General features: G+C 46.9%; 1 protein-coding gene across 1 annotated transcript in view; it reads left to right on the forward strand.

Moving 5' to 3' along the window:
* LOC115328673 overlaps window positions 1-12,958 on the forward strand; it is a 40,816-nt gene that overhangs the window by 12,323 nt on the left and 15,535 nt on the right. The window contains exons 6-8 of the mRNA XM_040210222.1: window positions 34-176; window positions 7,647-7,694; window positions 8,565-8,600. Of these exons, the coding sequence (XP_040066156.1) occupies window positions 34-176; window positions 7,647-7,694; window positions 8,565-8,600 (227 nt within the window). The remainder of the gene's footprint in view (window positions 1-33; window positions 177-7,646; window positions 7,695-8,564; window positions 8,601-12,958) is intronic.

Raw genomic sequence — 12,958 nt, forward strand, 5'->3', positions numbered from 1 at the left:
TGGAATGAAACGGAAACTGCTCTCTTTTTCCAGCTGCGGACATCGTTTCCATTTCGAACCTCCTCTGCCGGCCGTTCGGTTTTCCGCTGCTTCCTTGCGAGAATTTCACCTCGGGGACCCTGGTGTGCGGAGAACCGATCACCGTCAGCCTGCCAAGCGCCTTCAACATCGGAAGTGTGAGTGACCTCTTCAAACGCGCGTCTTCTAATGGTGAATTCCACTTGTAGATACGGAGCGCTTTCCGAACTCCGCGAGGGAGGCGAAATTCCGCTCCGTGGCACCCACTCCGAATCGACAAGCGGAAAATGAACTCGCACTTTTGAAGCGACCCCTCCCCCTCCCCTCCACCACCCGCTCCCCCCTCGGCCGTTCAAAATGGCCGCTGCTCGAGGACAAGCCCACCAACGCCTCAGCCGACTGATCTTTCCGACGACCAGTGACGACTATATCACTGCTTAGCTCCAGAAATGACACGCGACACAGGCCGGGCGAAAGCAGACGTACCACGGAGCCCATGTCACAAATAAGAAAGACGTCCGCATTCAGCCCCGTCACGTACCTTTCGGCCGCCTCGAAGCGGCGGGGCACGCCGCCGCTTCAGTGGAGTTCAGTGTCATCGGTGGAGTTCAGATTTTGGTACGACTTTAATAAACACAGAGCTAACAAACCATCATTGGCACGGCCGTTGCCTAATCTGTTCTTGCTTTATTGCACGGGAATACGCCGGCGTCATGCAGTGTAAAAACAAGTAAGCAATCAGTGGCAGCAAAATGAACAGGCCTAACCTTGCGTCTGCCTCCTTCCGATTTTCTGCCGCTCTTTTTCTCGTTCTTCCTCTCACGATCACAGATGTCAGCGCTTTCGATTTGTCACCGCTCCTCTCCCGGCTTTTCATTTCTTTTCTGCGCGAGGTGGATGCGTTCGAGCCGTCACAATTCCACGTAAACAACCGACGCATCCGAGCAGATCCAGCTCGACCGACTCGACTCCGTCACTCCATCGACGGCGCGGCCGGTCGCCGGTCGGCCCACCGACCTCGCCGCGCATGCGCCACCGCCAAGTTAGAGGAAATGATGTGGCGCGCTCTGTCAACTTCCGTGAAGATCTTTGAACTCCCGCGGATCACGTTCGGCGGAGTTGGAGGCGCTCCGCGGAGCGAGAGCTGCCACAGATCTACGAGCGGAAGATGACCAAGTAGAGCCAGTTCTGCGAGCAAAATATGCGCGCTCAAAATGGAGCGCTTTTGGAGCGCTCGAGATATGCGATGGAATTCATCATAAATTAAAAAAACGGCGTGCATTTGAATCCTTTTTCCTCTGTTTCGCATTTCCGCCGCCAGACCGCGCCAGCTTTTAGTATAGACAGTCGAATAGGTGGTATAGCTATGGTACCTGTAACGCGTCTGCAACTAGTGTGTTTACCGCGTCCAAAAAAAAAAAACATTGTGCCTTGATTTTTGCCTTATGACGTCATAGAAGTGTCTCGCTGTCGCCGGTAGTGGTCCTGGTGGTATTCCAGCAGCGGTGGTGGATGTGGCATACGCCTGTTCTGCTGCAGGTCGCTCTCCAGTTCGTCAATTCACTGAAGCTTAGGCAGCCGGAAGTTCGGACGCCGCGACGAGAGCGACACTTGTGTTCGCTTTGTGCTTTCCGCGAGCATTTCTACGACCAACCGCCAGGGTCCCGACGTCCGACAGCATACCACTTCAGCTTTTATGACGTCATTTGTTGCCTTTTCGGGACCCCTTCAAGGCATGGACGCCAAACACATTAGTCAGAGACGCGTTCTGGGCATGGTGTATGCGCATCGCAAGTTCGTCTGTTTCTTTTACAGGGGTTGTGGTGACGCCAGAACGCCGATCTCTTATTGGCTCTGATTAGAGGATAGTGGGTAGAACTCAAAGCAAGATGCTCTGAGGCAGGGGTGCTCAACATACGGCACGCAGGCCGCATGCGGCTCAAGCGTGTTTTGCTAGCGGCCCGCGGCCTGGCTCAGCGCAGAGCGTTGCTTACTACGCCCTTCAATTCGCCGAGCACCTGCTCCGCTTGGCGAGCAGCTGTGAACCCCTCTGACCACTCAGTCTTCAGCGACAAAACTACGATTTCTCAGTTCAAACTTTTCTTTTCCGCTACTCCCGCTGACAACAATTAAACACGTGTGCAGCCGTCCCTGTTTATGATATGGTTTCGTCTCAACACGTCTGTACACGGAACGCGAAAACTTCTTGCTCTCTCTCAACAGATCCCCTTCCCCCTTTCGCCGCGGAGGCTATCAACCCTCTCCCTTCTTGTTGGTATAATTAGGTGGAAGGAATTGGCTGAGAAGGGTGGGAGGAATCATGTTTGTCTCTTTAGACTTAGGCTTGTCACAAGCTACCGCTTGTTACAAAGGTGTAGCCACTAACATCCATCCATCGATCCATCCACATGAACAATGCCAGTTCAATGCAAAAGAACAAAAATACCAGATGGATTAAGAAATGGTTAATGGTCTGGTGAGCTGGTGTAAGTTATACATGATGATTGAAACCTGACACTGTTTTGAAAAACGGAACACTCGCGAAAGAGGATGAAAAAGGACGGGCTACGTCTCAAACTCAGCTACAAACTTTATTGTCTCTACGCCTTCGATACCACTCCCCCGCGGACGTCGCCACCACCACAACGGACAATCACCGAACGTCATGGTTCCTACGTCCTTTGAAAGAATCGTGTTGCTCGGGAAATATGAGGGACCTTCCAAAGGGGAAAATCTATCAGGAGCCCGGAAGTTCAATCACGAGTGGATATGCAGGTACTTTTTCATTGAGAACGCATCGAACTTCGTTTCTGCCTTGTGTGTCGCAAGTCCCTCGCCGTGCCCAAAGAGCACAACGTCCGTCGCCACTACGAGACTAAAAACGCTTGCGACTTCAGCGCCCTTTCGGATTCTGAGAGGTTAACGAAATCCGAGAACTTGAAGCGGAAGTTACTTGCTGAGCAACGAATCTTCACAAAAGCAAAAAAACACGTCTCAATCAACAAAGGACTTTTTTTTTTTTTTTGGTATCAAAACAGATAGCTCGTTCAGGTCATTCTTTACGGATGGTGACTTCATAAAAGAGTGCCTTCTGGTTGTTTGGAAAGAGATTTTCCAAAACAAGAAGTCGTGGTCCTCCAAAATCCGAGCTTAGCAAGAGTGACTGTACATCGACGTGTGGACGACCTATCAAACCAGCTGGAGAAGAGTTGTGGTTACTTCGTGTGCTATACTCTCCTGCTTATTTGGGTGAGAGCAAAAATATTGAGGACACTGCTCAACTGCTTTTTTTTTTTTTAACCGTGGTGTCAATGAAAACTTTGAGGTAACTCATGAACTGGCAGAGCTTAGTGCACGGACGTACTACTGGTGAACATATAAGCAAGGAGGTCAAAGACATCGTCGAAAAGCTCAAGCTATTCTGGGGAAAACTCCAGGTGTCTGCACCAATGGAGCCCCAGCTATGACTGGGGAAATAAATGGAGCCATTGCTTTACTACAAACGTATAGTGGCGTAAAACTGAAGCAGTGTCACTGCGTGCTGCGCCAGGAAGCGCTCTGTGCCAATGTGATAAAGTTCGAACATGTGATGAGAGTCGTGACGTCGGTCGCCAGCTTTATACGTGCTCGGGGATTGAAGTACAAAAAGTTTCAAGACTACATAAAAAAAATAGCAAGCACATAAACATCCCGTATCACAGAGAACTTCGCTGGCTGAGCCGTGGGAATGATCCGAGTCGTTTCGTTGCTCTCAAGAACGACATCATCGCTTTCTTGGGCGATGTATGGAAATAATACCAGAGCTGGAAGATGAGCGGTGGTTACGAAATTTAGCATTCCTCACACATATTTCAAGCCACCTAAATGCGCTCAACACAGCTCCCTGAGGAAAGGACAGCCTCATTTCGGACATGGTGAGCATCATTTTCGCATTCCAATGAGAGTTGCGCCTGTTCACATTCCGGCTTCAAATTGGAAATTTAGCGCACTTTACAACCTGACAGCAAATTTTTCCCAATTCTGAAAACCAGAAGTCGGTGACTGCGACGTACGCGCCCCATGTTGAGAACCTTCTTTCCATCTTCCAGCAACGATTAAAGGTGCTTGAGGTCGAGAAAGCGAACTACGACATGTACCGCGAGCCTTTTTCTGAGTCCCGAAAAAACTCCGATCTGACGATTGGAGCTCATCGACCTCCAGTGTTCACCAGCGCTGAAGACTACGCATCGCGAATCCCAACTGCTTGAGCTCTACACCTGGGCAAGAACAAGAACAAGAACAATATGACAGTAGAATGCCTTACCAGAAAGCGCTGTTGAGAAACAATTGTGTCTGACATACATGGGTAAATTACTTTCAAAATGTAATTTAATTACAATTACAATTAGTTAGCTCCCAAAGTATTTTAATTACAATTACAATTACTACTACGCGAAAGTAGTTCATTGCAATTACAAATTACTTTTTAAAAGTAATGCAATTACTTTACAATTACTTATTTCTGAGAGTTACCCCCACCTTGGGCCATATAACTGTAAACGAGTTATATGGCCGCTGTATAAATGTCACGCATTGTGCTTTACCTTTATGAAATTTGTTAAATGTATTATTGAACTTAATAGTTTGGAGTAATGAACTCCTGCGTTCTTGTATTCTAAAAAAATAAAAATAAATGGCGACAAAATTCACAGGTGCGAGGTGAATCTCCTTAGAGCTTATGCAAATGGTATCCAAGTAAAACCTACAAAGAATAAACTTAAAACTAATACAAGGAAACAAATATGCGACAGTACTGGTATCATAAAACTCACGTAAAATAGCTAACAAGAGAAAATTGTAAACGACGTCAAACATTTAAAGAATACGACAACTTACGAAAACATATCAGCCACGATGATTCGCTGCCTCTCTCTGTCTGTGGACTTGTAACATGCCGGATGTGGGTAACCGTAGCACGCGAACTGTGGGCGCTTCCACAAAACTAGTGTCACGATAGCAGCAACTCTATTGCCAGGGATTCTGGGTTAATACAGTGCACGGTAACACCCAAAAAGCTTCTGAGATAGATAATAAATTTAGGATCGTCATATAGCTAATCATTAGGTTAGCAATGATTGTATCGATGTATGCGTCTCATAAAGAAGACCGATTTGAATTTAGCATGGCAAGAACAACCTCAAAAAATTCATGATACACTGTAAACGACTTTATTTTCGCGAATTTCGCGATTCGCCTACAATTCGCGAAAAATAAGTCCCGCGAGCAATTCCGGTAATATGTAAACACATTGGGATCTATAGTGCGACCCCACCGCGTCGCGAAAATTAGAATCCGCGAATTATTCCAAAACTGCGGCATCTTGGACGCCTCGATTTCATTATTTACTTGAGCGTGTTTCAGCTGGAAGATATAGACGAGCCATTATTATTATTATTTTTTTATAACTGTAAGTATTATTGAAAGTGACAAAAAAGTTGCTAACCTGCAAATGTTTCCGCAAATCGGACGTCGCCTTTCGGTCTGTTGAATTTGTTTTCAGAGACGGTGTAGAGAGTTTGCACCTCACGATTATATTTTTTACATTGCTGCTAATCTGTTTGAAGAATTTTTCGTAACAAGGCCCCTGCAGCCTTTCCTTTTCCATTGTAGATAAGACTGTTGCAGGTTCTCAATGCAAAGCAGCACTGCGCGCCTCGGGACGGCTCCACAGGCCAGGACGAGAGGACAACGCGTGGAGGGTCACGATAGAGGTGTAAAAACAAAGTGAAAGCAAAGCCCTCTATAAAAAAAAAAAAGAAGCCTTCAACGAAAAACGAATGTAAAAAGAAGCTCCCTACAGTCTAAAGCCGCGGTTTGTAAGTTTTGGAATCTCGTCCAATCAGGCTGACAAACGGTTGAAAGGGTTAGGTGGAGCGACCACTAAATAATGAAAATTTATACAAAAAGGTAGACGAGGATCGAGAGAAGGCAGAGCAGTGTAGCAACAACAGTTGGAAGTAAGGCAGGGTGAGTCGTGCTAATGAGACCTGCTGCTTCTTTGCATCTTCGCCTCGATGTTAGAGTAGCACGACTTACTGTTAGCGGTACCAACATACGAGATAGGGGAGAAGGACGTAAAAAACTCATAAAGGAAAGAGAATAATTTCATGAACAAAAAACTCCCCAAACTTGACTGAAATATGTAAGCGAATATGCTAGCGGCGAAGACGCGTAAGGAGAACCTCGAACCTCCCCGCCTCGACCGAATGATGTGATCGGAGCCAACCAGCTCGACTTCGACCCCCGATGCCCCCGTGTGGGAATGAGAAATAAGAAAGACCCCTAGAAACAGGAGCAACAGGAAGCGAATGAGACGAAGAGTCAGATTCAACTACGACAGGAACGAAAACGGACGCGAATGTAGCCCTCATTTATCAAATTATTTCTCAAATTGAAATCGTTTTGAAGTCTACAAAATCCTTCATTCCGTTCTATCCCAGCCTCTTTTTCCCATTCCTCTTTTCCTTTTTTTTTGAGCAGGTTGGGAGTCACTCTCTCCCCTGTCTCTTGGCTGTGCTGTCGTCTCAGTGGCCAGGGTGGAAAAGCGCCGCCGCCGCAAAATCTTGCAAAAAGTAATTGTAATTGTGCCTGAACTTTAGCAATTACTGACGCTAGAAAGTAATTAAATTAGAATTAGAATTTCTTTTAGCCAAAAGTAATTATTACAATTACAAATTACCAGGAAAAGTAATTAAATTACAGTAATTTAATTACTGTAATTGAATTACTACCCAAGTATGGTGTCTGATCTCATAAGATGCCTAGACCTGTAAAGCTAATAGACCTTGTGTGAATTTTGGTCTTTATCTTGGCATTTTACAGATGTGGTGTTCGGTGTGCTCGGTGTGTCTGCTGCTTAAAATTATGTTATTATTTTTTGCTCAGTTCTATCGTAGTCCCTTCTCAGAAAGGGACTGATAATATTTTGAAATAAATAAATACGTAAGGAAGTACGGAAACCTTGTGGGCCACGCCTTAAAACTGACGTCACTTTTCGGGACGCACGTTTGTGTGTTTGCGAGCAGACCTTCTCACTGATGACTCTAAACAAGAACCGCCTTCGATCTGCCATGGCGGACATGACTTTGCGAGATGGGCTAAAGACGGCAACGAATGCGATGACACCTGATATCGAAAGCCTGACCGCAGCCAAAATGTGCAACACGTCGCACTAGGTGCGGCCCGCACACTTTTCAATAAACGGAATTTCGGCCCTCCTAATTTTTTAGTATAGCACCCCTGCCCTGAGGTCTACCCATAATCCTTCAGTCAGAGCCAATCAGAGCTTGGCATTCTGACGTCAGCAGAGCCCCTGCAAACGAACGGACGAACTTCCGTTCCGCATAGCGTGGCTCCCCGCTTTTCTTCGCGCCCTTTCCGCTCTGTAGGGTAGCATCCTCTGCAGTTATGTAGAGAGCCTGGTGCCACTGGCACCATGGAGGGCTCCTGCGATTCAATGACGGAAGCCTTCTGCGCTGATTGGTAGCTTGCTCGCATGTATGCGCGTGACAGCAACCCTAACATACTAGCATTTAGAGTACAAGTGCTAATAAATTAATCCTATTTATGTTTTATTTTTGCGTCCGCAGTGTCTCAACAGGACCGCTCTCTTTTGCGAAGCCGGACAAGCCGTTAGGGTAAGTTTTTTGCACTTCGCGAAAACACCGCTTAAAATGAATGCATGAAGTGTACATAACCTATGAAACACGCGTTAGTTTTTGTCCCCACGCAATGGTGGTCGCAGAAAAATATTAAAAAGGAAATCGAGCAGCGTTTGCCCCCTCAACTAGCAGCCAAAACAAGGGGCCACGTGATCTGCGCGGCCGATTATACAAATGCCGCCGTTGTTTATCAAAGTCACACGCAGCTGGCAGAGCACAGGACACACGCTGAGTACCAGACAGCGCTCGGCTATTCATTGCAGCCATTGGAGACGATCCACTACCCGAATGCTTGTCGAGCCATTGATTTCCAGAAGCCCCAATCACGTTAATACGCGATGTTCGGGTCCAATCTAGGAGCTTTTATAGAGAACGCCGTAAAATGCTGCCTTGGCGTTATGTCCTTTTAAAAAATAGTTGATTTAGTGGTTTTCGATGATGCTCAGAAAGTTTATAATTGGAACTATAAGTCTATTTGGACTAATTAAAACTTAATTAACAAATTTTACTTATTAGCCGACTAATGGTTGCAACTCTCTCCGTATGCTATGCCCTCTTGGCCGTCTAACTCACCTGCACAAACCACATTAGTGTAGTTTTCACGGATTTTTTTTAACAAATCTCGGAAAGCTTGAAAAAACACCCTGTATATATATATACGTTTTTATATATTTGACGTTCCTCTTTAAACAGCGTAAGGTCGGTCTGCCTTTGATGTGCGGCGACACAGGTTCACGCTGAATATATTTCAATGGCCTACAGGATATGCATGTTAATAGCCGAATAGCCCAACAAAAATACTGTGTCATGTCACTCTACAATGTTTGTCCTTTTTTTTTTTTCCAGGACCCGATTTTGACTGAACTCGTCGAAGCAGTTGGAGTAAGTTTCGATGGCACCTACTTTTCGCACTTGCATGATCGACAATATTCGATACTTTAGTGTGAATACTATCGTCATGTCAGTATTCACTTACTATTATGAGTAATTACTCAGTATGGGAGGGGGTCAGTAAAACTTACTAAAATGAGTAATTATCGCGGCGTTCCCTGCTGCACAATGGGTTCTGGATTTATTTAGAGGGTAATCTCATAATCTTGCCTGCTAATCAGTTTATTAGACGATAAGATTATGATCTAATAACCTCGCCCATTAATCAGGCTAGTTCATAATTAAATGACTAGAACCTCCCACACTCTGCTCATCCTAAAGACTGTACTGCAAAATGTTACAGTAGCACTGAAAATTGTGCTCTGCGACATCTATTCGCGACTCCAGCGATTTATAGGGGGGGCGCCACCACCAAACAAACATGGCGGCTGAGTCCAGGTCGCGTCGGCTCGGCCGGGCCGCCTGAATAGGTGGCGCATTCAATTTAACAAATTTTCTTTTGTTGAATGCCCAATTTTATGGGTATTTGAACTGAGACAGTTAAGTGTAGCCGGTGCGCATAAACTTGCCGAGCATAGTTTTGTTTTGCCGGTGTTTTTTGTTCCTTTCATGTCAAACTTTAGTTTCGGAGACTTCGATCAAAACCGAAACTATGGGCTCCGGAGAAACGGTAATAGACTCTAATTAGTTTTTATCATCTAAGGAAAGCGGCGAGGGCTACAAAATTGTTCCACCGAGAGTAATTTTTAGCTAACTCGTATGCCTCGACCTTGCGACTTATCTGTCCGCGAAATTGAGCTTTTGTGCCTGTCCGCGTTTCAAGAAACAGCTCCAGTCGTGTGCTCGGTCAAGAACACAGGCTGCAGCAAAATTACGAAAGTTAAGCAAGCGCTTCTTGAGCCAAGGAGCATGTCAACTCGCTGGCGCTTCAATAAGCAGCTGATACTCGTATTTCGATTCAGGTTTTAGTAGCAATCGAGAAGTCATTTTGACGAATATGAGGATTATGTATTATATTAGGTACTATGTCCCACTAATGCGATATTAGTATATTCTTCGGGTTGAAATATGAACTTAGTTGACTAACTATTAGGTGAACTGCTGAATAAAAGTATATTTGACAGACAGAGATACTACTTAAACTTAGCCAAATGGTTCTAGCCGGTAGAACGGAGACGAATGCGGACAAACTGAGGAGAGTCTTTATCGGATATTCACTCAGACCTCTCTGCATTGCACTTGACTTCGAATCCTGAACGGATAAAATTAGTATTTTTTGTGGCCGGTCAACCTGAGCAATGTAGACGTATATTGCTGCTGGCTTCGACAGGGGTTATAATATAAATATTGGAGGGCGCGATAGATCCTAATGACGAGACAGTTTCAAAGTATGCGAGACGCGTCCCCCCACCTTTTGAAAGCAGATAATTTCCCTCATTAATCATATGGAGCGAACAGGTTTTCTGAATCAAGTAATTGCGAAATTAGCCCAACTCCTTCAATGTGGTCTTTTTCGGCGAAAAGCCGCCAATTTGAATAGCCAACGGACCGGCCGGCGTTAGTGGCTGAAATTAACTTGAAGCTAATCGAGCACAACCAAACTCAAGGAAAGCAGTTATCGAACCTTCCCATTCACTTGACTACAACATTGGTGCTCCCCCCAGTGAAACACTTCGTCTGTCGACCTCAGTCCGCTATTCTACATCCTTATAAAGAAACCACTTATCAGTTATCAAGCAGTCGTCAGTTTGAATGTGATTAGAGACAGACGAGAAATCAAAAGTTTTTCCGTGGTTCCTCCTCATCCAAAAAATTGAAAGCACGCGACCCTGTGCTGTGGAGTAAACGGGCTTTCAAACACCTGATGGAAAGAAACAACCTACTGAGGCTTCACCACACTAATGAACACTCAGCCAAACTTAAGAAATTTCCGGACCCTCGTCAAATTACATTGCTCGCTCCCGCGCCGAAAGCACGTGTCCGCGAAAGCCATCAGAGACGCGGCGGGGCGCGGAGCGACCTGGACCGACTGGTTCCCGGTTTTCCTGCTTGGCGGCGTCCGTTTTGCTGGAGTCGCGAATGCCCATCTCTCCCTCGCTGTGTTAGTCAACGAGAGAAGAACCTCCTTTTGTACAAACACTCCGCACTCAAAGAATCTGCGAAGTACAAATTAGTCACTGAATGTTCCCAGAGTACAGAATTCCATTCAGTTCACTTACCGGAAGTCAAGCCGGCAGAATCCAGTTCCGATTGGCTGGTTTAGCCCGTGGCGGAAGTTATCAGTCGGCCATTTGTGGGATGGGCTCGAAACAACCAAAAAACCTCTATAAAAGGTGTCCGCGTTACCACGGGTACGGCCAACGAGCTTGACTAAACATAGAGCGCTAAACCAGCGGGCAAAAATGATATCCCCCCCCCCCCCCCGGTTGCCGCCATCTTGCCTGTTTGCCACATTAGTGATCACGTGACATTAAGATGGCTGCGCCTAGAGGTGGGTCAGATCAGATTGGCCAGATCACGGTCACCAGATGGGCACTCTGGGGTTGCGTTCCAATATTACTCGAATGGATCAGAGTTACTCCAGCGGATCAAGCCGCGTGACGAGACAGATACAGAAATGCTGGACGCGGGTAGATTTTCGAACGCAACGGGTACAAGATCTTTACCCAAGAGTGAGATAGAGTAATTTTGGAACACGGCCGCCTGGATGGGGACCGAACCGAGCGAGAGGTGCGAGCTGGCCGAGCGCGGCTAGCGCAGCAACGGCGGTGCGAGCATTGAACCGCGATGATCGTGCGCTGTGGGGGAATGGTAAATTTCCATGTGTGCCATGTTTGGCTAGGCAAACGATGAACGAATAGGACCGGGTATGCACATATTGCACAAGATCTGACCAGGTATGGGCACCGACGCGTGGATCCGATCCGAGAAGCAATGCATGAGAGCTCACGCATTCCTTCTCGGCTTCCACTTGCAGATACTCTATATGCCCTACGTATACCTTTACTTAAAAGCCATGAACATTCCGCTGGTCGAGTGCAGCGAGAACGCAAAACTTTGATGCGAGATATCCACGCGATGTTTGACACATACGATCGATTTTCTTGGAGCGGTGCCCATGCCTGGTCAGATCTTGTGCGATGCGTCCATACCCAGTCCTATCTGTTCATCGTCTGCCTAGCCAAACATGGCCGCACATGGGGATTTACCATTCTCCCTCACAGCACGATCATCGCGGTGAAATCCGACTCGCACCGCCGTCGCCGCGCCAGCCGCGCTCGGCCAGCTCGCACTTGCTCGCTCGGCTCGGTCGCTCGGTCGGCTCGGCCCTCACCCAGGCGGCCGTGTTCCAAAATTTACTCTATCTCTTTCTCGGGTAAAGGTCTTGCACCCGTTTCTTTCGAAAACCTACCCGCGTCCAGCATTGCTGCATCTGTCTTGTCACGTGACTTGATCTGCCGGAATAACTCGCATCCAACCCCAGATGTCCCGTCTGCTGACCGTGATCTGGCCAATCTGATCTGACCCACCTCTGGGCGCAGCCATCTTAACGTCACGTGATCACTAATCTGGCAAACATGCAAGATGGCGGCAACCGGGGGGTGCCATTTCCGTTGCTGGCCGTGGGTTCCGGTTTACCGCTCTAAGGTATAATACTCAAGCTCGTTGGGTACGGCGGGTACGCACGCGAATGGTAACTCTGCATGTCGTTTTTTTGTTTTTTTTCTTTTTTTTTATTATTATGTAGCTAGCCGTTAATTTGGTTCGCCAAAGAAGATTGCCGGCTGGTTTGCTCGCTCCGATTGCGCTGGTGCTGCGTTTCAAACTCTACGCCTTAGACACTAAGCCTAAAGCCGGGGTCACACTGCTTATACCATCGTATACAAAAGACAGTCTGCAAACGGATTCAAACTCGAATCACCGCGAGAACCGTGCTTCGAATGACGCATGGCAATGAGTTCAAGGAGAAAACTTGGCACGCGGCATTCGAATCACGAATATTGAGGTGACTTGTGTTTGCAGACTGTCTTATGCATGGTGGTGTGAGCAGTGTGAACCCGGCATGAACACTCGACCTTGATGTGTTTCGAGGTGAGAAAGAGCCAGGACCAAGGCACGCACCGCTCGGAATAAAGGAAATAACTTTACTAAAAACAAACCATTGTCGCCACAGCCCAGGAAAGTGGACTAAAGAACTAGCACAAAAAAGAACGCTACACTGTACGCGCTTCGTTTCGACCGCACAGGGCAGCGCCAGGGGTTTCCACAGGCGTTTCCCCAGGAATTGAAATTGGGGGGTGTCTCTATTATTAGGAGGGTAGGGGGGGGGGGGGGAGGATGAGGGGGTA

This window comes from Ixodes scapularis, unplaced genomic scaffold (assembly GCF_016920785.2).
Source record: "Ixodes scapularis isolate PalLabHiFi unplaced genomic scaffold, ASM1692078v2 PGA_scaffold6__148_contigs__length_123643588, whole genome shotgun sequence".
NCBI classification, from domain to species: domain Eukaryota; kingdom Metazoa; phylum Arthropoda; class Arachnida; order Ixodida; family Ixodidae; genus Ixodes; species Ixodes scapularis.